The sequence below is a fragment of the Scyliorhinus canicula genome, chromosome 16 (genome assembly GCF_902713615.1).
Source record: "Scyliorhinus canicula chromosome 16, sScyCan1.1, whole genome shotgun sequence".
Classification (NCBI taxonomy): Eukaryota; Metazoa; Chordata; class Chondrichthyes; order Carcharhiniformes; family Scyliorhinidae; genus Scyliorhinus; species Scyliorhinus canicula.
The window spans coordinates 65,381,413-65,409,049 of record NC_052161.1 but is presented as its reverse complement, the minus strand read 5'-3'; the positions used below and the strand labels follow the sequence as shown (position 1 = coordinate 65,409,049).

The 27,637-nt window shown below is 46.1% G+C and overlaps 1 protein-coding gene across 13 annotated transcripts in view; it reads left to right on the top strand.

Moving 5' to 3' along the window:
• pcdh15b (protocadherin-related 15b) overlaps window positions 1-27,637 on the top strand; it is a 1,980,039-nt gene that overhangs the window by 1,842,739 nt on the left and 109,663 nt on the right. For all 13 annotated transcript variants that reach the window (XM_038773429.1, XM_038773427.1, XM_038773426.1 and 10 more), the window contains one exon: window positions 20,102-20,229. In XM_038773429.1, coding sequence (XP_038629357.1) covers window positions 20,102-20,229 — 128 coding nt within the window. The remainder of the gene's footprint in view (window positions 1-20,101; window positions 20,230-27,637) is intronic.

Sequence of the window (27,637 nt, the reverse complement as noted above, 5' to 3'; positions counted from 1 at the left end):
AACAAAGAGCTCCCCATCTTCTTCTCCAGCACTGACAACAGGTCATTTGCATCCTCCTTTTCCTTCGTCCAGGCCACAGAAGCAAACGAAGCAGCAGCAAACAAACACACAGCCTTCAGGCATTTGCAGCTGCCAGCAGGAGCAATCAACAAGCACAACCTGCAGCACCACTTGAGAATATTTTGTTTCTTAAACAGGCAACAGTGTCAAAGATATGAAAATCTACAACGTGACATTCCCTGTATCATACTAACCATTAAACAACAAGACAATGTTCCCGTTCCATATTGATCCCAATACAAAGCTATATCAGCTCATTTTCACAAAAAAGACAAACACATGGTAACATCCCTCGCAGGTTCCTCAACAGAAAAAGACTCGACTCAACTAAATGGGTATAAAGTCCCGTAGCGAGCACGTTTATTGCGTGTTCCCAGGCGCTCCCAGTGCCGAGAAGCACATGACTATACAACGTGACTCATATCATAGATCGTATCATAGAATTTACAGTGCAGAAGGAGGCCATTCGGCTCGCATTGTAAAAGGGGCCTCAGCGGGGAATGCGCAGCCGAGGCTACACATAGTCCCATTTTGTACACTGGGGAGCTCTGCTGAAGCGATTCCCAATGCCCCCCTCAGCCTGAACGCATTGTGGGAGGATCCCCGGCCCCCTCCTCACTCTCCCCCACATCCTCCCACCCCCCATGCAGGGCAGGGCACCTTTGGCCCGGTGATGAACATGCAAAAAATGCCAGTCTGGCACCTTGGCAGTGCCAACCTTGTACCCTGCCAGTTCCAGGTTGGCACTGAGGTGGCACTGTCACGGTGCCCAGTTGGCACCAGCAGTGCCTGGGCACCACCCTGCCCAAAGGGCATGCAGCTGTGGCCTCCGATGCCCTGGGAGACCCCCACAGATGCCGTTCCATCTGATCCCCGTTTGTGACGATCAAAACTGAATGACGCTCGCCCGAGGCCTCCTAGGCAAAGGGGATGAATCCCAAAGCCCCGGGAATCTGCACATTAGAGCGAGACAGATTTGCCAAAATTTGATCCTGCTCACAATGTGCGGGATTTGCATTGCAATGTTTCATGAGATCGCATTGGATTTTTTTTAACCAAGTTAGCAGGTTGTCCATTTGGAACAATGTCGCTCACCAGGTCCCGCAGTGTTTTCTGCTTCAAACCAGATTGCCTTCTGGATTTATACGGCCCCCTTACCCAGTGTTCCAGGACCTAGGTATCTGGCAGAAGGAGGCCATTCGGCCCATTGAGGCTGCACCACCTTTGGAAAGAGCACCATACTTAAGCCCACGACTCCACCCTATCCTTGTAAACCAGTAAACTCACTTAAACTTTTTGTCACTTTGGGACAATTTAGCACAACCAATCCACCTAACCTGCACACCTTTGGCCTATGGGAGGAAACCGGAGCACCTGGAGGAAACCCACGCAGACATGGGGAGTAAGCGCAAACACCAGACGAGGCCGGAATTGAACTCAGGAGCTGTGAGGCAGCAGTGCTATCCAGTGAGTTGCCCTAAATCACGTAAGGCATTGCAAACTGGGTAGATCCCTGGAACAGATTGTCCCGGTTTTTATTGGCCGTGCTGTGCCGCGGCGAACTGTTTTCGGGCACAGAATGACCATTGGATCATGCCTGGAGGATATGCCTCAGAATGTGTTATCATGTCCAGAACTTTGTCATCAATATGTGCCTTGTTCCAAGTATCAGTCCATTCTCCATCTAGGAGCCGGATCAGTTCAGGCCCCCTAACATGGCATGTACTCCACTGGTGCTTAAGGTGCAGTTGAACATCCTTGACTTCGAGCATGTTTAACCTGTGGTGACATGCCAGTTACATGTAGCATTCTCCACACCAGCGACAGAAGCATCAGCAATCAGCAATGTCGCTCATCATGTCCCACAGCGCCTTCTTGTTTCAAACCAGATTACCTTCTGGATTTATATCCCCCCCCCCCCCCCCCCCCCCCCCACCCCCCCCCCCCCCCCCCACCCCCCCACCCCCGCGCCCAGTGTTTTAGGACCTAGGTACCTTAGAAAAAAATTGTGCTTCTTTCCAGCTACAGAAAAGGAAAGAAACATCAACAGCAGCCTCCAGGTAACTTCAGCTGCAGCAGGAGCAAGCAGCAGACACACCTGCAGCGGTAAAGTGCTCAGACAATTAACAAGGCAATTCCTCATACTTTGAGCTGTGAAGCTAGAGGCTGCTCACAGTCAAAGGGAGTTAACTTGCTAACAGTCAAAGGGAGCTAAATTGACCTACAAAGAACAGGGTTCTGACCTGGCAGTTTATGGTAGGATAGACAGGCAGCAGCTATACTTGCCTCTGTTATGGATATCCACAATATTTAAAGATGGCTCGAATGCCTCACAGACAAAAAGCCCCTCACCCCACCCCCCTGCACTCCTTCTGGCCCAGGGGTGACCCCAACCCGGAAAGCAGCAGCTCCAGTGCCCTTAAGCTGCATGCCAGAAAATGGAAATGACCACTCACCTTCTCAGTTCGCCTCAGCAGCCATTGCGACAGCTTTACATTTTTAAAAAGGAGCAGTAAACGAAGCCTGCATGATTTCTCGCTGAGGAACCAGTTAATTCCCGGGAGGCCATTGCATTCGACTTCAATCTTGCTAATGAGATGGAAATGAATGCAAATTGAGATTAATGATATGTTCGCTATATTTAAGCGTGATTGGAACTCTCCATTGAGAGCAGGCCAGTTAGAAAGCAAACTGATTCGCTTCCGCGCAAATCTCGACCTTGGCCTTTCCTGATATTTAACTGGCATGCCCACATGCACACCAGGAGCAACACAATGGATAAATCTTGCCCTCAAAATTTGTAAGAAACATGAGGAGGAATTTTCCCAAACTTTTACAGTGTGTTGGATCAGGTGGGAAAAGCAATGTGGAAATCCTTGGTTTCACAGATTCCTTTTTTCGCCTGATCAAACATCACTTAGTGCAATTACAAAGTACTGGTGAGGATCACACAGCCAGTTTGGCAGCGGGGCGGGTGGGGGGGGGGGGGGGGGGGGGAGGAGGGGGAAATCTCACCGGCAAAGCTGGGAGTTAGAGCAAAAAGAGTTCCCAGATCTCAAAGTAAAGGGAAGGGCCCCTCACTCACACACATCGGGAGCCCCCACGAACTTCGGGATCCACCCCTCATGAACATCTGATGCTGCCGAGAGCAACAGCATTAAAGCATTAAAAATAAACATTTAAATAAATTCAAATTCATGAAAATTATGCCGTTGATGGGGTCAAATTGAGGTCACACCTCTGCACATCCCGTTATGGTCCTCCTGCGAGATTTAGTGGCCATAATGGGATTTACAAATGGGGCCAACAGGCCTTGAGAATCACGTCCATAATGTTTGATATGAATAGCACATTTAATGATTGTTAATTAACATACTTTTATCATAGATCCTCCTGTGCACCAAGTAGCACACTTGATTCAGGCATTGTGAATTCACGAGGTGACCAATTCATTACAGATAAAAAGGTTCTTCTTCTTTCTTTGTTCGTTCATTCAGAATTACCGAAATTCCACATTCTGAGCATGTTAAAACCCGCCGTCGTCATAACAGGGCAGTGGACTTTTTTGGCCTTTCATCATGTTTTGTAACCCCCCCCCAACATCCAATTGGTACTCATTTTGAGGATCGAGTGCCTGCAAGAATTGGACCACAGGTCCTGACACTGGTGCCCAGCCTCTTTCAGATTGGAGTTTAGAGGTGGAAAAAGAAGCAAAAAGTAGGAGACATAAGGCAAGATATTTCTTTCCATGTTTCCCCTGCTCGTGGACCTGAATTAGTAATGTAGCCCCTCTGGATAGGAACCAGGCAGGATGATGGCAGTCATTTAAGTTGTTGTGAGATGCTTTGGCCCAAAGATACAGGTACTCAGCCCAGCTGTAGGACTGTGGAGAAACTAGCCTCAAATAACGTGAACCTGAGTTTATTGCAGGCTGAATACACTTTGGATGCGCAACACCTGCCTGGTCCCTTGATGCAGGTTGCACAGGGAAATCAGCTCTTACATGTCAGATCATTGATTAGGAAGTGATTTGGAACAGATGCAAGAGAAATTAGTTTAATTTACCCAGTCCCTTTCTTCTCTTCACATTTTTTCTTCTTTTCCCATTACTCCAGTTTTATTGTAAATAAATTGCTGGGGGGACTCCTATATCAACGAGAAATAGTGCCATGTAATGAACGTTTAAGAAGGCAGACATGCTCTTGGTCTCACATTTCTACTTTTAGGTGGCACTTCCGACATTGCAGCCTTCCCTCACTACTAGAGTGGAAGTGGAAGCCTAGATTATATCTGGGTAGCACAGTGGTTAGCACGTCTGCCTCACATCACCAGGGTCGATTCCAGCCTTGAATGACTGTCTATGTGGAGTTTGCACCTTCTCTCTGTGTCTGCGTGGGTTTCCTCCGGGTGCCCCAATTCCCTCCCACAGTCCAAAAATGTGCAGGTTTGGTGGATTGACAAGGCTAAGTTGCCCTGTAGTAACCAAAGATATGCAGGTAATGTGTAGGTGGCGTTATGGGGTTACAAGGATAGGGTGGAGGACTGTGCTGAGGTCAGGTGCTATTTCAAAGGGTCGATCAGCACTTGGTGGGCTGAATGGCCTCCTTCTGCAGTGTAGGAATTCTATGGTTCTATTAGCTGCTCAAATCTCTGGAATGAGACTTGAACCATCAACCTTCCAACTTGGAGGCAAGAGTGCTATCACTGAGCCACAACCGAAATTATATAATAGCTGGACCATGGATAAAGGTGGGGACTGGTGACAATTAATTTATTTTCCAAATGAGTGAGATGTATGTTTAAAGAATGACCTCTTGTGTATGGGGTGCATTCATGGCTGGTTTCCTAATGGCACCACTGCTGCTGAACATAACTTATTCTTGACCTTAAGTTTTTGTAGGGAATGATGGAGAGATCAGTGGCATCCTCTATTGGCGATAGGAATGCTCCAAACACTTAAGCAGAGTTCTCCCAGCCGAGCAATGGGACAGCAGAAAAAGATATCATCAGGGTTGCATGACCTGAGGATAGAGTGCTGTCCTATGTCATTCCCTAAAACATTGGCAGTGGACACTACCCCCTTGCTACCCCTAAAATGCCCGTGGATAGAACAAGTTGCATCTATATATAAACAAAGTCCTCCATTTGGCAGTCTATTATTTATCTGAGGCAATCTCGCCTAAATCAGTGTTGGATAGTTGATCCCCGGGCAGATACCGTACGTAGCCAGCATGCAACACTAATAGTGTCACTGCATAATACACACACTCGCATATGGAAGAGATGATTTCATACCATAACATACCACAACAGATTGTTAGGTACCCTGATGCAATGAATGGTTGCTGACTTCCTGGTTGGATGCATTGGACAAATGACCGGTGGAAACCCATTGCACCTTTTACTATCCCCATCCAGACTTCTCAAGGTATACATTATACCAGTCCCAAAGTTGGGCTTTTAAAAACAGACTTGAGGATGCAGGGGCATGTACAATAAAGAGTACAGCAGCAAGAAAACAGCTGAAGAACCAAAAAAAGAGTAGTGTTTAAGGATAGGGTGAGATTCTCCCTTTCGAGAATCCCATGCCTACCGGAAAACTGGCGAGAATCCCTCCGGACTTTTCCGAGAAAGTCGGAAGTTTAACAGGAGTTTTCTCCATTTTCAAGGGGGCCAGCAGGGCCCCGGCGTGCGTCCCGCAGCTTCGGCTGCTGGAGGGGCCCTGCGGCCGTAGGTCCATGCATGCGCACGGCGGTTGTCTTCACGACGGCCCCCGTGCAACATGGCAGAGCCATGAACACCCGGAACAGAGGAATATAGGCCCCCCCGGAATGAACGCGCCCGCCGATTGTAGCCCCTGATAGCCTGGCCACCGTGGAAGCCCCCCCCAGAGTCGCCTCCACCTGCCCCCCCCCCCCCCCCCACACCAGGGCGGCCCCCGTAGCCAGAACGCCGAGGTCCCACCGGGTGGGACCACATGGTGAACCATGCCAGAGGGACTCGGCGGACACTCGGCCCAACAAGCATGGAGAATCGCCGCATCACCCGCGCACGTGCCTGTCAGATCCACGGAGAATTGCAGAAGCGCCATCGTGCTGGATTTCCGATGTGAACGGCTATTCTCTGCCCCTGCGCTTGGCGCGATTCCGGCGCGGAGGGTCGGAGAACCCCACCCGTGTTATATGTTGCATGTTCATTTGATGCCATGACCATTAGGTTCTGAGTTTTGTTTGGGTGAACAGCCAGCTGTCGTGGTGCACATAGGCACCAACGATATAGGTAAAAAGCGGGATGATGTCCTACAAGCAGAATTCAGGGAGTTAGGAGTTGAACTAAAAAGTAGGACCTCAAAGGTAGTAATCTCAGGATTGCTACCAGTGCCATGAGCTAGTCAGAGTAGGAATGTCAGGGTAGATAGGATGAATGCGTGGCTCGAGAGATGGTGAAAGAGGGAGGGATTCAAATTCCTGGGGCATTGGGACCGGTTCTGGGGGAGGTGGGACCAGTACAAACCGGACGATCTGCACCTGGGCAGGACTGGAACCGATGTCCTGGGGGGGTGTTTTCTAGAGCTGTTGGGGAGGGTTTAAACTAATGTGGCAGGGGATGGGAACCGATGCAGGAAGTTGGAAGGTTGTAAAACAGGGACAGAAGCAAAAGGAAGTAAGGGGAAAAGTGCAAGGCAGAGAAGACATAGTCAAAAGTCAAAAAGGGTGACAGTACAAGGTACAGTGACTGAGGGGAGCTCAGTGAATAGGCCCAGTAATACTAAAAGGAATAAAATTGGAGATGTTAAGATTCAAAACAGAGGTAAAAAAACCAACATAAGTGTACTTTACCTGAATGCTCATAGTATTCGGAATAAAGTAAATGAGTTGATGGCACAAATCATCGTGAATGACTATGATTTAGTGGCTATTACTGAAACATGGTTAAAGGATGGTCACAACTGGGAGTTAAATATCCGAGGGTATCAAACTATTCGGAAGGACAGAGTGGATGGTAAGGGAAGTGGTGTTGCTCTATTATTTAAGGATTACATCCGGGCAATAGTAAGGGATGACATCGGTGCTATGGAGGATAAGGTTGAATCCATTTGGGTGGAAATCAGGAATAGTAAGGCGAAAAAGTCACTGATAGGAGTAGTCTATCGGCCACCAATAGTAACGTTATGGTGGGGCAGGCAATAAACAAAGAAATAACTGATGCATGTAGAAATGGTACAGCAGTTATCATGGGGGATTTTAATCTACATGTCGATTGGTTTAACCAGGTCGGTCAAGGCAACCTTGAGGAGGAGTTTATAGAATGTATCCGCGATAGTTTCCTAGAACAGTATGTAATGGAACCTACGAGGGAACAAGTGGTCCTAGATCTTGTCCTGTGTAATGAGACAGGATTGATTCATGATCTCATAGTTAGGGATCCTCTCGGAAGGAGCGATCACAATATGGTGGAGTTTAAAATATAGATGGAGGGTGAGAAAGTAAAACCTTTTATAAATAATTTTTATTGAAATTTTTACAAAATACAAAATATAAACATCTTAACTCTATTAACGTACAACCGCGGTAACACCCCATAAACAATGCCCCCCAGCTTCAAGAGCAACTTCAAACAAAAGGAAGAAACAAAAACATAGAAAAAGAGAAAAGAAAAAAAAACAAACAAAGGAGAGAGATAGCACCCTCCACAAACCCTTGTGCACAGTTCTCCCTCCCCCCAATCCTTACCCCCCCCTCCCCTCCCCCCCCCCCTCCCCGGTTGCTGCTGCTGTCGGCCTGTTTCCCTACCGTTCCGCCAGGAAGTCCAGAAAGGGCTGCCACCGCCTGAAAAACCCTTGTACTGATCCCCTCAGGGCAAATTTCACCCTCTCCAATTTAATGAACCCCGCCATATCCGAGATCCAGGCCTCCACGCTTGGGGGCCTCGCATCCTTCCATTGGAGCAAGATCCTCCGCCGGGCTACTAGGGACGCAAAGGCCAGGACCCCGGCCTCTATCGCCTCCTGCACTCCCAGCTCCACTGCAACCCCAAAAATTGCGAGTCCCCAGCCTGGCTCGACCCTGGATCCCACCACCCTCGACACCGTCTTTGCTACCCCCTTCCAAAACTCCCCCAACGCTGGGCACGCCCAAAACATATGGGCGTGGTTTGCTGGGCTCCCCAAGCACCTAGCACACCTGTCCTCGCTCCCGAAAAACCTACTCATCCTTGTCCCAGTCATGTGGGCCCTATGCAGCACCTTGAACTGTATGAGGCTAAGCCTCGCACAGGAAAAGGAGGAATTCACTCTCTCCAGGGCATCAGCCCATGTCCCCTCCTCAATCTCCTCCCCCAGCTCCTCTTCCCACTTCCCCTTCAGTTCCTCCACCGAGGCCTCGTCTACCTCCTGCATTACCCGGTATATGTCCGAGATCCTCCCTCCTCCGACCCACACCCCCGAGAGCACCCTATCCCGCACCCCTCGTGGGGGCAGCAAGGGGAACACCTCCACCTGCGGGAGAAAGTAAAATCAAATACTAGTGTTTTGTGTTTAAACAAAGGATATTACAATGGGATGAGAGAAGAACTAGCTAAGGTAGACTGGGAGCAAAGACTTTATGATGGAACAGTTGAGGAACAGTGGAGAACCTTCCAAGCGATTTTTCACAGTGCTCAGCAAAGGTTTATACCAACAAAAAGGAAGGACGGTAGAAAGAAGGAAAACCGACTGTGGATATCTAAGGAAATAAGGGAGAGTATCAAATTGAAGGAAAAAGCATATAAAGTGGCAAAGATTGGTGGGAGACTAGAGGCCTGGGAAATCTTTAGGGGGCAACAGAAAGCTACTAAAAAAGCTATAAAGAAGAGTAAGATAGAGTATGAGAGTAAACTTGCTCAGAATATTAAAACAGACAGTAAAAGTTTTTACAAATATATAAAACAAAAAAGAGTGGCTAAGGTAAATATTGGTCCTTTAGAGGATGAGAAGGGAGTTTTAATAATGGGAGATGAGGAAATGGCTGAGGAACTGAACAGGTTTTTTGGGTCGGTCTTCACAGTGGAAGACACAAATAAAATGCCAGCGACTGATAGAAATGAGGATATGGCAGGTGAGGACCTTGAGAGGATTGTTATCACTAAGGATGTAGTGATGGGCAAGCTCATGAGGCTAAAGATAGACAAGTCTCCTGGCCCTGATGGAATGCATTCCAGAGTGATAAAAGAAATGGCTAGGGAAATTGCAGATGCACTAATGATGATTTACCAAAATTCACTAGACTCTGGGGTGGTCCCGGTGAAATGGAAATTAGCAAACGTGACACCACTGTTTAAAAAAGGAGGTAGGCAGAGAGCAGGAAATTATAGGCCTGTGAGCTTAACTTCGGTAGTAGGGAAGATGCTGGAATCTATCATCAAGGAAGAAATAGCAAGGCATCTGGATAGAAATTGTCCCAATGGGCAAACGCAGCATGGGTTCATAAAGGGCAGGTCATGCCTAACTAATTTAGTGGAATTTTTTGAGGACATTACCAGTGCAGTAGATAACGGGGAGCCAATGGATGTGGTATATCTGGATTTCCAGAAAGCCTTTGACAAGGTGCCACACAAAAGGTTGCTGCATAAGATAAAGATGCATGGCATTAAGGTAAAGCAGTAGCATGGATAGAGGATTGGTTAATTAATAGAAAGCAAAGAGTGGGGATTAATGGGTGTTTCTCTGGTTGGCAATCAGTAGCTAGTGGTGTCCCTCAGGGATCCGTGTTGGGCACAATTGTTCACAATTTACATAGATGATTTGGAGTTGGGGGCCAAGGGCAATGTGTCCAAGTTTGCAGATGACACTAAGATGAGTGGTAAAGCGAAAAGTGCAGAGGATACTGGAAGTCTGCAGAGGGATTTGGATAGGTTAAGTGAATGGGCTAGGGTCTGGCTGATGGAATACAATGTTGACAAATGTGAGGTTATCCATTTTGGTAGGAATAACAGCAAACGGGATTATTATTTAAACGATAAAATATTAAAGCATGCCGCTGTGCAGAGAGACCTGGGTGTACTAGTGCATGAGTCACAGAAAGTTGGTTTACAGGTGCAACAGGTGATAAAGAAGGCAAATGGAATTTTGTCCTTCATTGCTAGAGGGATGGAGTTTAAGACTAGGAAGGTTATGTTGCAATTGTATAAGGTGTTAGTGAGGCCACACCTGGAGTATTGTGTTCAGTTTTGGTCTCCTTACTTGCGAAAGGACATACTGGCACTGGAGGGTGTGCAGAGGAGATTCACTAGGTTAATCCCAGAGCTGGAGGGGTTGGATTATGAGGAGAGGTTGAGTAGACTGGGACTGTACTCGTTGGAATTTAGAAGGATGAGGGGAGATCTTATAGAAACATTTAAAATTATGAAGGGAATAGATAGGATAGATGCGGGCAGGTTGTTTCCACTGGCGGGTGAAAGCAGAACTAGGGGACATAGCCTCAAAATAAGGGGAAGTAGATTTAGGACTGAGTTTAGGAGGAACTTCTTCACCCAAAGGGTTGTGAATCTATGGAATTCCTTGCCCAGTGAAGCAGTTGAGGCTCCTTCATTAAATGTTTTTAAGGTAAAGATAGATAGTTTTTTGAAGAATAAAGGGATTAAGGGTTATGGTGTTCGGGCCGGAAAGTGGAGCTGAGTCCACAAAAGATCAGCCACGATCTCATTGAATGGCGGAGCAGGCTCGAGGGGCCAGATGGCCTACTCCTGCTCCTAGTTCTTATGTTCTTATGTTCTTATGTTTATTGATTACACATAACCATGTACACATATACAGGGTATGGTCCATGTAGGAGCTAACGCCATGCTGGCTTCTACGCAGGTCTCTGTCCAATCCACAACTCTCTCTAGTTTCAGATCATGCGTCCCTTTGGGCAATACTGTACTCGGTCTCACATTAGCCAGCACGGGTAGCACAGTTGCACAAGTGGATAGCACTATGACTTCACAGTGCCATGGTTCAGGTTCGATTCCCCACTGGGTCACTGTCTGTGCGGAGTCTGCACATTCTCCCCGTGTCTTCGTGGGTTTCCCCTGGCTTCCTCCCACAGTCCAAAGGCATGCAGGTTAGGAGATTGGCCATGCTAAATTGCCCTTAGTGTCCAAAAAGGTTAGGAGGGGATCGGGTGGAAGTGAGGGCTTAAGTGGGTCGGTGCAGACTCGATGGGCCAAATGGCCTTCTTCTGCAATGTATATGCTATGTTCCATGTTCTAACCCTTGCTATTTTTAGACTACATTTCCCAAGTTCTTACCCAACATTTTTACATTCCAATCATGTTTACCCCATTTTTTACATTACCATTAAGCTACCCTAAACTCCCTCTCAAGTCACTAAGTTTATAGATTCATGTGGCACTGCTGCCTCATCACGCCAGGGACCTGGGTTCAATTCTGACCTTGGGTGACTACCTGTTTGGAGTTTGGTCCCCGTGACTGCGTGGGTTTCCCGTTTCCTCCCATAGCCCAAAGATGTGGAGGTTTAGTGGATCGACCATGCTAAATTGCACCTTTGTGTCCAAAGATGTGTGGTTTAGTTTAAGAGTTATTGGTATACGGTGGGGGAGTGAGCCTATGTAAGATGCTCTTTCAGAGGACAGGTGGACACTTGGTGGGTCGAAAGGCCTCCTTCTGTACCTTATGGATTCTATGATTCTATGTGGTCTTCAGGCTTGAGGATTCTCCCATATCTTGTTCGATTATATATGATGGAGTGGGAGGCTCTGTTGATTTGCATAAACTTTGTTGAATTGAAAGTTGCGTTGTAGGTTGTCTTTTTGGAACATAATTGTTTTTTCTAATTCTCTTTTTCTGCTCCTTGAAGTTGAACCTCTCCTTCTCAACTTCCCATCTGGTCCATTCAAGGGCCATCGGCTTATTTGATTCCTCTTGTGGAGAATATTCACTCTGTTCATTTGGATACAAAACTACTGTTTCTTTTTGCGTGTGGGTCTGTTTTGATCTTTGTGGGAGTTTATATTTCAAAAATGTAATCTTCCTTTCCACTTCTTTCAGAATTTCATCCAAATAGTAGTTTGCTCTCTTTTTAAAATTCTTTTTCAAGTTTATCAATCTGTTCGTTCAGCTCAGCATCTACTCTGGTGAGTTCACTTGCATTTGTTTCCGAATTATCAGGGAACTCTGATAAAAGTTTAACAACTTCGCCTGGGCATTTAGTTCTCTCAGGATATTTCTTCCATGGTCACTGACTGCTCCTTTGATCCTTTCAATTTACTTGTTCGATCCTCAATCAGTTTCTTAGAATTTATGTTATCTGCTTTCAAAATCTGGATTTCCTATCCAAACACCGTGCATTTTCATGTGCTTCAGACTGGATTGAAATTCAAGAATTTAAGCGATTTTGGTTGCTAATTCTGCAGAAAGTAACTGTTTTGAATCATCAGCAATTCTTTTCTCTCCATGAGCACTTCTACTTTTTCTTGCCATTCTAAGTTCCTGATTTTCATTTCAGCCGCTTCATTTTTCGATAAGTCAATGGTCTTCCGTAACTCTGAGGGATCTAAGTCCCAGTTTGATTCCCGGCTTAGGTCATTGTGTGCGAAGAGTCTGCCCGTTCTCCCTGTTTCTGCATGGGTTTCGTCCGGGTGCTCCGGTTTCCTCCCACAAGTCCCGAAAGACGTGCTGTTAGGTAATTTGGACCTTCTGAATTCTCCCTCAGCGTACCCAAACAGGCGCCAAAATGTGGCGACGACGGGCTTTTCACAGTAACTTCATTGCAGTGTTAACGTAAGCCTTCTTATGACAATAAAGATTATTAGTATTCTCTTCCAGCTCCTTGCTCCTCAGGTTCAGATTTACAATTTCTGATCTTACTTCTGCCTTTTCGTTCTCTGCCTGCTGCACAGATTTGTCCTGGTCCTTCATTTTGGTGTCACTGTTAGCCAGGTCTGAAACCATGATATTTTAACTTGTTCCAGTTCTGTACTGGCATAACTGACAGCTTCATTATTCACTTGCAGTCTGGGTCGCTCTCCAACCTTCCCTTTGATCACAGTCAGGCGGCTCTTCATGTACACTTGTGGTAGCAGTTTGGGAAATGTGTCATAGGGCCCATCCTAACAGCCCACTATCTAACGTCCACCCGGTTAGGTACGGGGCCTCAACAGGAAATGCGTGTCCAAGGGCACATTCAGCCCCGTTTTATACATTGAGGAGCTCCACCCACCTGAACTCCTCAGAACAGTGAGGGACCGGGACGCCATTTTTAAATGGCTTCCTACCCAACCACTGAAACTCCAAGCCCCAACTCACTATAAGAGTGTTCCCGGCCCCACCCCCCCCACCCCCGCCCATGTCCCCTACACCCATACAGTGCACCCCCCTGACTTGATCACTGCCACGTGAAAAATGCCAGCTTGGTACTGTACACCTGGCACACTGGCAGTGTATCTCCCAACTGCAGTGTCATCTGGGCATCTTGGGAGTGCCAGGCTGCCACCTAGGTGGCACTGCCAGGGTACCAGGCTGGCTGTTCCAGGGCATCCGGATGAAACCAGCACTGCCAGGGTGCCACCCTGCCCAGAGGGCAAATACCTAGGAGCCTCCAATCTCCTGGGAGACCTCCATGAGTGCTGGTTCATTTGGTCCCTGTTTGTGGAGACCAGCACTGAATTGCGCTTGCCTGAGGTCTCCAAGGTGAAGGAGATAGATCCTGTTATGGGAAAATTTTGTGTTTCAAAATAATTAAATATGTTGCAAACATAATCAAATTAACTATGTTGCAAATATATTTAACATACTTTCTGTGCTCTCTTGCTCTTTGTGCAAAACAGTAGTTGAAGTCAGATTTAAAAAGAAGGTTTTTAGATCATTGGTTTAGATGCCTGTATAAGAAGCAATTTGTATAATATATGCACAATGCTCGTAATTTTGTAACTGAATAATTACTAATATCAGAAAAGACACAAAATGGCTGTTAGCTAATCTAGTAATACTAAAGATACAAAATGGCTTTTAGCTGAACTAGCCACATTCCTGAATAATCATTAGCTGGGCTTAGTTACAAACTGTATTTTAACAGCCACTGACAACAGCTCCACAGGCGTCAATAGCTCATGGTCTCCAGGCAGTTAGTTTTGAGTGACTTCTGCATGAAGTTAGAAGCTGGTGAGACAACACCCATTTTAACCATATGTGATAAACTGGGTTGCTAAGAAAATTGATTGACTGCATGTAATGAATTGTGATGTGAATAGAGTTGATTGCTTGTGTGTAAATGGGAATACAGCTACTTCCGCTTTTAAACTGAATATTAACCCCGTGTGAACCCTAGCTCAAGTAAGAAAGTGTGCTGATAAAAACTGAGGAGTCTAAGGCCTTTCTCCCAGAGCTCTGATACAATAAACTGCTTTTTACTCATTCAAAGGTCTGCTTGTGAATATTTTTACAAAACAGATCCCAATGCCTTGGTTACCTCGGGGAACTGCATATTAAAGTGAGACTAGCTGTTGCACTCTAATATGCAGATTTGCCAAAAATTGATCCCGCCCACAATAAGTGGGCTTCACATCGGGACATTTTGCAAGATCTCGTTAGATCTCATGAGGCTTGGCGAGCCTGGTAGATCCCGGGAGCGGATGTTGTACCATGTTGTACCATGGCGAGCTGCTTTTCGGGTGCAGTAGATCACGTCCATCCTTTTCAAAAAGGTTTATTTTTAAGACTTTTGACTGGTTTGTTGCCTGTCTGCCACCATCATGTAGTTTGCTTGGATATTGTCTTTTCCCTGTTCATTGCTTTACATGTGACATGTGATTAGCTGATAGCAGGCAGGCCTTATGAGTTACAAATTGTAAAGCTAGACTTTGACCTCTTGCAAGCAGGAGAGACGGCTTCAGAGATGAAACATTTGTAGAAGTGATGAGGAGAAAACCAACGATCTTTAGAAGAAAATGTTGGAGAAGATAAAGCAGCAACATCAGGGTTGGTCTAGAAAAGAATCATCAGAGGACTGAGGAGAAAATCTTCCAGTTGGGACAATTGCCTGTGCATGGAAATGGAGAATTGATGGGACATGAAACATTAACGATGGCACAGTGGTTAGCACTGATACGTCACAGCTCCAGGGAACGAGGTTCAATTCTGGCCTCGGGTGACTGTGTGGGTTTTCCCTGGTGCTCCGGTTTCCTCCCGGAGGAAATGAGCAGGTTAGGTGAATTGGCCATGCTTAATTGCTCCTTAGTGACCAAAAGGTTAGGTTGGGTTACGGGGTTGGTGAAGGCTTGGGCTTAATGGGGTATTCTTTCCAAGAGCTGGTGCAGACTCGATGGGGTGAATGGCCTCCTTCTCCACTGTAGGGATTCTATTCTGATAGGAGCTGGATTTCGGATGCTATGTTCTCCCGCCAGAGATTAATCGCCTCTAATTTGCGCTCGCACTAGGAGCAGGAATCCAGAGATAATTCAGTATCCCTTGACATGCTAATTTATGCATGGTGGGGGTTGTGAGGGATTTTTCCTCCACCACGGAATTGCTGAGTCACTCCTCGCATCCCCCCATCCCCACAGTATGAGGGTGACCCAACGTCACACCAGGGATCTTCCATCAGTGAGCCCCCCGCCAGAAACCCCGCATTACAGAGACCCTGCACTAGAGACCCACCTAGAGCCGCGCACCAGAGAGACCTCCATTACGGAGACTCCCAGTAGAAAACTTTCCATTACAGAGACCCTCCATTATAGAGTACCCCCCCACCAGAAACCACCCCATTACAGGTACGGTAAGGCAAAGTCGCTACAGCCCCAAATGACCACAGGATGCTTTCCACTTTCAGGAGGGCAGCTGACTGGTGGTGATTTAACCTGAGGAGCACCACACCTCAGGCTGGGGGCAAGGTAGAGAGGGCGGGCCTTCATGAATAACCTCAGCAGGTATGGGAATTGAACCCACGCTGCTGGCCTCACTCGGCATCACAAACCAGCTGTCTAGCCAACTGAGCTAAACCAGCCCCCAAAGGTAAGGTAAAGTCGCCATAGTCCCAGATAACCAAAACCCTTTGTGGGGAGAGCTGACTGGTGGTGGTTTAACCTGAGGAACACCACACCTCAAGTGAGGGGTGTGGTGGTATGATTATCATAGCTGCCTGCCATTGGTGCAGAACACCGGCTTACCATTGGCCCTGGTCGGTCATGTGCCTCTCGACTGATTGGTTGAGACCAGTCATGTGACGGCTCCCCGATTGGTCGAGAGGCTGTTAACCCCGCCTCCAGGGCGGGGTATAAATACCCAGTACTCCCGGCGGTCGTCCTTATACTGTAAACGACCACAGGGCTAACATCTAGCTGATTAAAGCCATACTTTTGTACAGCAACTCGTCTCGCGTTCAATTGATGGTACATCAAGGGGCAAGGTTGAGAATAACCTCCATTTGCATCTTCCCGCTGATGCGGTTCATGGACCTTGTTACCGCCGCCAGTGGGGGGCTGGAGCATCGGAACGCCGACCTCATTCCATTGATGATGCAGGACTCTCTGCCACATCAGGAACTCCGGCGTGTGGTGGAGAATCCAGCCTCAGATGTTTTAGCAATAAAAACAAAAAAATGCCGGACATGCTCAGCAGGTCAGACAGCATCTGTGGAGAGAAACAGACGTGGGATGGGAACAAAAATTCATTGCGAGCCACGCAAAACGCTGTCGACATAGGCGTGACTGGAAGATGGCGAGCCCCCTCCGCCACCGGAAAACATGCCGTTGGAGTCGGGGGCCAGGAAAATCCCATGTAGAGTTAACATTTCAGGACTTTGATCTATCGTCAGAAACTGAGAAAAATTTGTGAGGGAACCTGGAATGTATATAATAATAATAATAATAATATATAGTTAGTCAAGAAGCAGAGGACACTTTTGGGCTAGGGAAAAAGATAATCTCATCCTTTCCTTCATTGATCTCAAGAACATCTTCATATCAAATATGTCTAATTTCTTGTTTTCTCTTGAACACATCCATGTATGCCCTAAGCTTCTGCATTGCTTCAGTGGGCATCCTCACTCACTGTTAATGTGCTGGTATGTTGCTTTAGATTTACTCACAAGCAATATGAGTGTTCATGCATTTAAGTCAGTGAAAATGATTTTCATAGGGCTTAAAGTTTCATTGATTTATGTCAGCTAAAATTGGACCCAACAAGTCGGAGGTGACTTAGCCTCTTACCTTCTGCATTGTAAGCTGTGGAACAAATGGTATATTGCACAAGTGCAAGGATTTGAACAAGTATCCTAAATAAAACCGGGGGAAATGGTTTTGTCTGATTCATGGAACAGAGGTAGAAGAAAAATCTATTCATTTCGTAATTAAAATGTTTTCTGAGCATTGATGCTATAAATCACTGAACGCATTTGGAACAATCTTGGTGTAAATAAGCTTGCAGTTCAAAATTAAATGCAAGACCAGAGCTTTCTTCTTCTCCCTGGTGCATAGGAGGCTTCAGACGTACAAACATTTTTCTAAAGCACAGTGCCTCCTGATTAGCTGCCAGAGACTGCATTAAATCCAAAGCAGGGTATCCAAAAACATGAGGATGAGGCACCGTTGAGACTTTAATTCATGATCACATTAACTTGCATAAGTAACTAACCTGTTAGCCACCAGTGAGGTGCTAATGTTAATTGCAATTAAGCAAAATAACAGTTATGTGTCACGTTAATCGTAATGTTGAGATTAATGCAAAGATGAGTCCTCCCTCAGCTGGGATTGAAACCGAAAAACGAGCATGTGTTGGCAGGCAGCGGGGTCCCTGGGCAGGATTTTACCAATCAAGAGGCCGCCACCAATTGGATATGGCATGCTTCTGAAACCGAGAAACGAACATGCATTGGCAGGCACCGGGACCCCTGGGCAGGATTTTACCAATCAGGGGGCCAGCCACTTAGCTGCCTCGATAGCATCTAGTTGCGGGAAAGAGGAGGAGGAGGCTAGTTTTTTTTAACCATGCCAAGGACCAGGCAGGGCTGTACAGTCTATCAGTGGAGCCGTAGGCACGGGGAGTGAGGCCCCCTCAGTGGGCCATGCAGTATTCATAAAGGAGGGTCCCCTCCCAGAAACCCACTGAGAGGCCTCAAAAGTTTACCTGTTGTAGACCAAGTGGTCTCATTAAAAACATGCTACTTAAAAGCTCTGTGACGGAAGCGCAAGAGTTCTCTTCAGAGTGCGGGCAAAGTAGAAGCGTGTAAGAGCTGCTGAGGGTGCTGAATGAAGTATTTTTGTTATACGTCCTTGGTTGCCAGTCATTGGAACCCAGTGATTCTATACCTATCTTCTATGTTGGTGGTGGCACCTCCTGATACCAGACTGCCCGATAGGGTGGAAATTGACAATTAACTGGCTTGATTGGCTGAGCGGGAGGTGACCATGCTGGTGAGGTTCTCATTGCTGGTAATATCCTGTGGTGGTGGATTATGTTTGATGCCCTTCTTGGTGATTTCCATCATTATTTTCCACACTCTCCCATCAGTCAGTTCATTTCCAGATAAAATATAGCACATGAAGCCATTCGGCCCATTGAATCCATGCAAGCTCTATGTCGAGAAATCCCCCACTCTATCCCATCGCCCTCAAATGCCTATCCAATTTCCTTTTTTCAATATTTCGAATGGTGGTTATCCATTAATATTGGACTATTGAGAAACACTGGATTTGAATTTCCTCCGAAAGTCTGGGTTCACGTTATATGTTTTCCTTTTGAAGTTATATGTTCTGCATGGTGACACAGCCCAACTTCAAAATGGATGCCTAAGAGGACTCTTGGTAAAGAATGCGAGCAGTTCCGACAGATGTGTTATTGCAGTTTTACTGTATCTTTATGAAGAACCTTTGAGAAAAGACGTCTAATTAGTAGAGGTCATGGTTTTTTGTGATCAATTTGATTTTTTTTCTTTGGTTACGTTGACTTCTGGAAGAACGTTTATTGAAATTTCTCACCTCTTGAAGAGCTAAATTAAATATCAAAGTAAGATTTTAGGGCTTAGATTACCTCGAGAGATAAATTAATAAGGTTTTTAATTAATTACGGATCTTTTTTCAAATTTTTACCTCATATGCAGTGTAATACACTTTCATGAAATCAGTTTCTGACATGATTCTGGAGTTAAGTTAATTTTAATTGTCTCCTGCCCTCATATTCTGTCACTATATTGCTGGAGACATTAAATAATACTGGGATAATAGTTCTTGTAGTATTCCAATCCATCTAGAATTTTATCCAAGTGATTATTTTGCACTTGTCAGCATGGTCTGTGGATAATAACAAATGATTCAACCATATGCAGTGGAAGGTAAGGGATTTGGTAAGGACTCACGCACAACCAAACCTGATAATTATCATCCAATGTCACCAGAGGCACACGTCTTAGCACTACAGTGCTTAGGAATGTGAACCTTGACTATCCTATCTCACCTCTGAACAAGCACTCAATTTGGGTGAAGAATACCGAGCTCATTTATGAAAATGAAAATCGCTTATTGTCACGAGTAGGCTTCAAATGAAGTTACTGTGAAAAGCCCCTAGACGCCACATTCCGGCGCCTGTTCGGGGAGGCTGTTATAGTCCCTGTACTAGAAATAGCATGGCTTAGCAAAGGCTCAGCAATATATCACAAAGTTTATTGCCTGTTGAGCCACCAGGTGAACATGTTGACATTCTTTAATCTGGTCAATGTTTCGAAGCAAAGGTTGGTTGTTGTAACAAGGATCAGCAGGCCAATACTGAGTACGTCAGAAACTGTGCATTGATGAGGTACAACATGTATTCAAGCGTAATTGTGCAGAACACATTTAAAATAATTGACATTTAAATAAATTGAGATAAATATCAAGAAATTAATCCATCTCCATTGGCTGCAAAGATATGTGATCAGCTCACTACAGCAGAACAGTGGAGCCCATTGCTTCAGCAGCAAGCTTTAAAAATTGACAATTTCACTTGCCTTTTTCATAATTTATAAGTTTAAATAATGCACATTTATCAGTGAGCCTCTGGCTGGACTCAGCAATTTCAAATCCTCTTTTCCAGCAAATACAGCGAAGGTATTCATTGAGGTACAAGATGAAAATGACCATGCCCCTGTTTTCACCAAGTCTCTCTACCTCGGTGGAGTGACTGAAGACGCCAAGACATTCACCACTGTGCTACATGTTGAGGTGAGTGAAGATGACAAATTTGCCGGAGGCTCTTTAATGATTTGGATGGTAGCTTTCATTATGAGGTTACTGTGAAAAGCACTAGAAATTCCGAGTTGTGTCTGACTTGTTCTAAATCTTAATCTTGTCACATTGCTACATGAAACCAAATAAACCAATATTCACACAGAATCATTTTCAGATTTTAATCCATACAAAAAGACATTTTACGTTCAAGGTAAATTTTGCTGGTTCCACACATTACTCTTAATTCGGCTATTTTTTTTACTTAAAAAATTGAAATGATCCAGTTGAGAAATGTGAATAAAACAGTGTGAGAAACATTTTTGTGCAATTTCAATTTGAATTGCAGGTAATCAAGCAACAGGAAATTACAACTCTACTCCATTTACTAAAATGTTTTTAGCTAAATTTGCATCATTACAAATACGAAACACAGATTGGAACAGCTGCTACTGTTTTTAGAATCCGTTCAGTTGGAGTTCTTAGTAAATTTAAGGTCTGTGCATTAGTTTTCTGGCATTTATTTCAAATTACTCATTCTATGAAGAGTTTAAATTGAAAATGTACTTAATTGTAGGAAAGTCCAAAATTACATTTTGATTTTTTTTTGTGGTTCTTCATCATTCTTAACAACCGAAAGGTGAATATTAAAGTAGGATTTAAAAAAATATTTGTCCTGTATTACATATGGTGGACAGACTTTGCGGAGTCAGAATTTGCGTTACTTGCTACAGTATTCCTAGACTCTGACCTACTGTAGTAGACACAGCCTTGATATGGCTGTTCCAGGGAGGATTCTCATTCATGGTAACCTTGCAGGATGTTTATGGTGGGGAATTCAGCAGCAATTGCATTGAATGCCAAGGTTAGATTCCCTCTTGATGGAGATGGTCATTACCCATCATTGTATGGCACAAACCTTATTTGCCATTTAGTAATCCGAGACTGAATGCTGCCCAGGTCTTGCTGCATGCCAGCACGGACTGCATCAGGACCTGAGGAGCTGTGAATGGGACTGAACATTGTGCAGCCATTGGCAAACATCCCAATTTCTGAGCTTACAATGTTGGGAAGGTTGGGCCGAGGATATTATCCTGAGGAACTCTCGTACTGATGTCCTGGGCTGAGATGGTTGTTGTCCAGATGGAGATGCCACACTCAGTCAAATGCTGTCTTAATGTCAAGATCTTTCACTCTCACCTCACCTCTGGAATTTTGCTCTTTTGTCCACTTTCATAACAAGGCTACAATAAGGTCTGGAACCATGTGCGTCTCGTGGGTCTAAACTGTTCAATTATTGCAGAGTAAATGCCACTTGATAGCACTCTAAGTGAGACCTTTCATCGCTTTGCTGATGATTGAGCGTAGATTGGTGGGATAATAATTGGATGGGTTGGATTTGTCCTGTATTTGTGGAACCCATACTGAGCATCGGTGAGCCTTTTGCTCTGTACCCCTCCAGTGGAGTCTTGAATTCAGTGAGCAGCTTATGTCTAGGCACTAAAATGTGCCAGCCATGATTGTATTGAGTTGGGGAGCAGGCTCGACAGCCTGAGTGGTTTACTCCTGCTTCTGTTTCTTATGTTTATTCAACTCCTTAATATCTACATGTCTGACTAAGCTTTTAGTCATCTGTCATAACATCTCCGACTGATGCCCAATGCTAACTGTTGTTTGATTGTACTTTAATGCAGCAACTTGGGATGTTTAAATAAATTAAAACAGCTCCATAATTGCAAGTTGTTGTTATTGGGAAAATGATTGATTGCCCATGAGCTTCCATCCTTGGACAATTGCAGTCATTGCTCCTGTAATTTTGGGATAAGTCACGCACTGCCTGCACGGTTCTGCCAGGACACGAGGTCTCAAACATTTCCCCCTCACGAAGCAGCTGCTTTATTGTTAACATCAAAGTGGCAATGAAAAGGTTAGCTCTGTATTCATTCCCTCATTTCTATTCAATTCAAGCCCGCTTTCATGGCAATGCATTAAAAAATAATCCCTTTAAATGAATGATTAAAATCACACTTCTCTCAGTAGATGTATCTTTCCCGATAATGGTTTGAGGTTGGTGAACTTCTTTTCAAAGTAATTCCTCTGGAACTTATGTTTTGATTGACTATGGCTATCTTCTTGAACATAGTTCTCATAGAACATAAGAACATAGAACATACAGTGCACAAGGAGGCCATTCGGCCCATCGAGTCTGCACCGACCCAATTAAGTCCTTGCTTCCACCCTATCCCTGTAACCGAATAGCCCCTCCTAAACTTTTTGGTCGCTAAGGACAATTTATCATGGCCACTCCACCTAACCTGCACATCTTTGGACTGTGGGAGGAAACTGGAGCACCCGGAGGAAACCCACGAAGACACGGGGAGAACGTGCAGACTCCGCACAGACAGTGACCCAGCGGCGAATCGAACCTGGGACCCTGGCGCTGTGAAGCCACAGTGCTAGTCACTTGTGCTACCGTGCTATACGTAGCTTGCAAAGGCAATGATGGTGCCTATAGACAACTGCCTGTACCACACATGGCAGCTAGGCGTCGATTTACTCACCCTCCCAACACCACTCCCAATCACCCAAGAACAAACAGATGAGTAAAATTGTCACTATGATCCGCAAAGATACATCTCCCTTGGAGGAAAAGTATAACTCACCTCAGAAACATGTGTGTTGACAGTTTTACAGCATTGGAACAGAGACAATTGTAAGTAACGTACGACTCCCTTTGGAGCTCTCCATAACTAAAACATGTACATAGGCAGGAGTTTTATCAGAATATCAGAAAGTTTAATAACAGATACAAAAGCCAAGAGCAATCCTGCCTTCAGTCGATTGTGGGCTCCTGGCCACATTTATTGGCTGTCCGCCAACTGATTAATTCCCTTCAAATGACTGGTGCCCTCCCAGGAGCTGCCAATCAACCGGAGGCCCGACAGCTCAATGGTCTCAGCAGCACCATCAGGAGTGGTGGCCATTGTTGGGACTACGGATGGAAGAGAGTAGGCCATGGCCTTGGAAGCAGGCTGTCCTCACAACCAGGTAAGTGGGGTCTGAACATGCCAGATCCAGTCAGGTAGGCACCGGCAATGGGTAGTGGTGTCGTTGGTGAGGCCTGTGTGGGGAGGTTGTCATGGGAGGCCTATCAGTGGTCCACAGAGTGCCCAAATAGGAGGCTCCCACCTCTGAGCCTGCCAGAATTCACTGGATTCCCAAGGCAGCCGAGGGCCCACCCACAACCAGTTAAATGCCTGTGGCATTTAAATCCTCCCAACTGTCCTGGCTTGAGACAATTCACACCTCTTTAACCTGTGTTATCCCTCTCTCCAGTTGCTCTGTCTGGACCTGTAGCCTTAATTATCTGCAAAGACTAGCATTCAAAGTATCGTCCTGCATCTTTGACTTTGTCTACGTATATGTTTCTGGAACATACCTCTTCATTCACCTGAGGAAGGAGCAGTGCTCCAAAAGCTAGTGATTCAAAACAAACCTGTTGGACTTTAACATGATGTTGTAAGACTTCTTACCTTGGCAGCAGAAAGAGGCCTTTAATTTTTAAATCAAGTGACTCAATTTGCCTCTGAGCAGGAAGGTCAAACCTCCATCTTCCCCATGCAGAGTGTAACCCCAATTGATCTTGACCACAAGATATTTCTACATCCCCAGTGTGTACACAACTATTCCCATACCATCATGTGCCAATGTTCTTTCCTGACAGTAACATTACTAAAAATTATTTAGCAACTTCACAAAACATGCAGGGGGGTATTCTCCCCCCCCCCTCCCCCACCCACCCCCACACCTGCAACCGGGTGGGAGAATCGCCGGGGCACCGTGAGAGTCACGCCATGCCGCCCTGATACCCACGCGCTATTCTCACACATCCCCGAAACCAGCGCCGTGAGAATCGTGCCGGGCCGCTCGGAGAATCGCCGCAAATGGGGAGTGGCGATTCTCCAGCCCGGATGGGCTGTGCGGCCGGCGATAAAAATGACAGTCCCGCCGGCGCCATTCACCCCTGGTCGCTGCCGGCGGGAACTGTGCAGGAATGCTGGGGGGGCAGACTGTGGGGGAGAGGGGAGGGGGGCTCCTTCACCAGGGGGGGCCTCCGATCGCGGCCCACTGATCGGCAGGCTGACCTCTCCCCCCCCCCCCCCGCGTCTACCTCCTTCTGCAGCCAGCCCCAGAACTCCGGTGCCATGTTGGTGAGCCCCGCGCATGCGCAGGATGGCACGGACCAACTACGCATGCGCAGGAATGAGCGGTATGAACCACTCCAGTGCCGTGGTGGCCCCCTGTGGGGGCCAGAATAGTCGTGCCGGGCCCTGTTTGCGTCGTCATGAAATCTGACGGCGTTCACGACGGCGCGGGCACTTAGTCCTGGGAGCGGAGAATACCGCCCGCATTTCTCAAAATAAAAAGACATTTATTATACTTTGAATAGGAAAAAGAGTTTATCTTACTGAGCTAGCCAATAATTAGAAAATGCCAGGACATTTATGAGTCTGAAAACAGAAACACAATGATATGCAAGCGAATACTGGAAAAGGACAACTGCTGGCAACTTCAGTAAGAGAATGGTCAAGAGAGATCAGAAGTGCAAATTCTGAAAGCAATCAAATTCAGAAGCTCAGTTTCCATTGGCTCCATTCCCTCTGCTACCTGATGTGTCTCTAATCCTATCTTTTTTCCTTGGAAATATTTTTTATTGAGTTTTCATATATTATAGAATTTTTTACAGTGCCGAAGAAGGCCATTCGGCCCATCGAGTCTGCACCGGCTCTTGGAAAGAGCACCCTACCCAAGGTCAACACCTCCACCCTATCCCCATAACCCAGTAACCCAGTAACCCCACCCAACACTAAGGGCAATTTTGGACACTAAGGGCAATTTATCATGGCCAATTCACCTAACCCGCACATCTTTGTGACTGTGGGAGGAAACCGGAGCACCCGGAGGAAACCCACGCACTCACGGGGAGGATGTGCAGACTCCGCACAGACAGTGACCCAAGCCAGAATCGAACCTGGAACCCTGGAGCTGTGAAGCCATTGTGCTATCCACAATGATACCGTGCTGCCTTTATTATATCCAACAAATTATAAATTATGCATTGTCAGAAAGAAAGGCGCAAAAACCAACATCTATATTTACAAGCGAGCACCTTCATAGCAACAACTGTAGCTGTGACGACCCTTTAACCGGCATACATATTTTACATACCCCAATATGGCCAAGACACATATTTACAGGCATTTATGTATAATTTAGTTTGGGCCTTAGCGTGCCATCAGACCGGTCCCTTGAGGCTTTGTCCCTCCTGCTCATACTTCTGTTCCTTTTTATTTGCCTTAACGCACCCCCCCCCCCCCCACCACACCCCCACCAACATGCTGCCCCCCCCCCCCCCCTCTTGCTCAACTGGTTACTGGTTAGACCGGGTCTTGAAACAAGTTAGTGAACGGCTTCCACGTCGTATGGAAGCCTTCTTCTGATCTGCGGATGGTGAATTTTATTTTCTCCAGCCTGAGAAATGCCAGTCTGCAGTCTTGGGTAGTGCTTCCAATCGCCAGCCGAGCAAGATTCTCTTGGCGGGCGATCAAGGACGGAAAGGCTAGGGCGTCAGCCCCCCTCCCCATGAAGAGCTCTGGTTGATCTGATATCCCGAAGACCACCACTTTTGAGCATGGCTCCACCCTCACTCCCAAACCCTGAACATGGCCTCGAAGAAGGAAGTCCAATACCAACAAGCCTGGGCGAGCTGAGAACATGTGGGTATGGTTGGCCGAGCCTTCCTGGCACCATTGACATTTGTCCTCCATCTATAGGAGTCCTGGTTAGGTTTGCTCTGTGCACCAACTTTAGCTGCGGTAGGAACAGCCCTGCGCACATGGAAGTTTGCCCTGTGCAGTGCTTTGATCAAGAGTTCTCCCCCTCCCTCCATGCTAGTTCCTCCTCCCATTTTTTCCTTGTCTCATCCGGGGGGGCATACTCCCTCCAGCAGTCATCCATACAAATCCCCACAGTTTCCTTCCCCTTGGTCACCCACATTCAGCAGCCTTTTTACATGTGAATGTCTTGGTAAAAATAGTAATCTTTATTGTCACAATGCAATGAAGTTACTGATAAAAGCCCCTAGTCGCCACATTCCGGCGCCTGTTCAGGTGCACAGGGGGAGAATTCAGAATGTCCAAATTACCTAACAGCACGTTTTAACTGGACTCGGAGGAAACCCACGCAGACACAGGGAGAACGTGCAGACTCAGACCAGATAGTGACCCAAGCCACGAATCGAACCTGGGACCCTGGCGCTGTGAAGCGACAGTGCTAACCACTGTGCTACCTTGCTGCCCCTAAGGATAGGTCATTGTTTCTTTGGAGAGGTAGTTTTTGACTCGACTGTATCTCAGGTTGTTCCTTCTTTGTAGCTGAAACCTCTCTGTGAGTTCCCCCAGGGTCGCTATTCTATTGTCCGTGTCCCTAACCATCAAAGTTCCCTCATCCTGTCTCCATCTTTTGAAGGTGGCACCCATTATTGCAGGCGTCACCATTCGGAGCATGGCTATCACCACTGGACTCCTCGAGTATTTAGCCAGGGTGTTGGGAGTGTGGTTTTGACTAGAACTCGGAGGGATGTCCCTATGCAGGAATTCTCCTCTACCCTCACCCACTCTGCTGCCGATTCCTTGACCCATCCCAGTACTCTTTGTGCAGTTGCCGCCCAGTGGTAGAAATTTCGGAAGGGCCAGGTATTTCTTATCCTCTCTTCAGGAGAGGATTGCTTAACTCTCTTTCTTTCAAAGATTAATCCTTGTTAATTTGGCAGCATCACAAATTAACTGCACCAGGACACAGCGGCTGACTGTGGCAATCTCCCAGCTCCAGAACACAATTGCTTGAGCAGTGACAACAGGAGACATATTAGCACTAATTTGGTCAAACAGCCTGGTCCCATGAATGGACTCTGCACAAATAATTATCGTTGGAAACATGGATATAATTACAAAGAAAATAATGTGCGTCTCATCGCAAGGGACAGTAAAGAGAATTCCCTGTCATAATTAGATCTTTGGTAGGCTTAATTTGGCTACCTCTGACTAAGGTAGAGCAGGTTTTAGTGCTTACGTAAATCTGTTTGTGTTTTTGTCTTACATTTAACCCTACAAATAACTGCATCACGAAAGTATTCATAAATCAATAACAAGACTTGTTACTCTTGGTGCTTTGGTTCCCTCTTGGTCGACATCCCTGAAGTGTTTATAAATCAGAGTCTAACTGATTTGCTGATTTGTTTAATCAATAAGACTTTTCATGCAACTAAATTCAGAGGGGATGGGCAATGTTTTTTTTCCTTAAATTTAGAGTACCCAATTTTTTTCCAATTAAATGGCAATTTAGC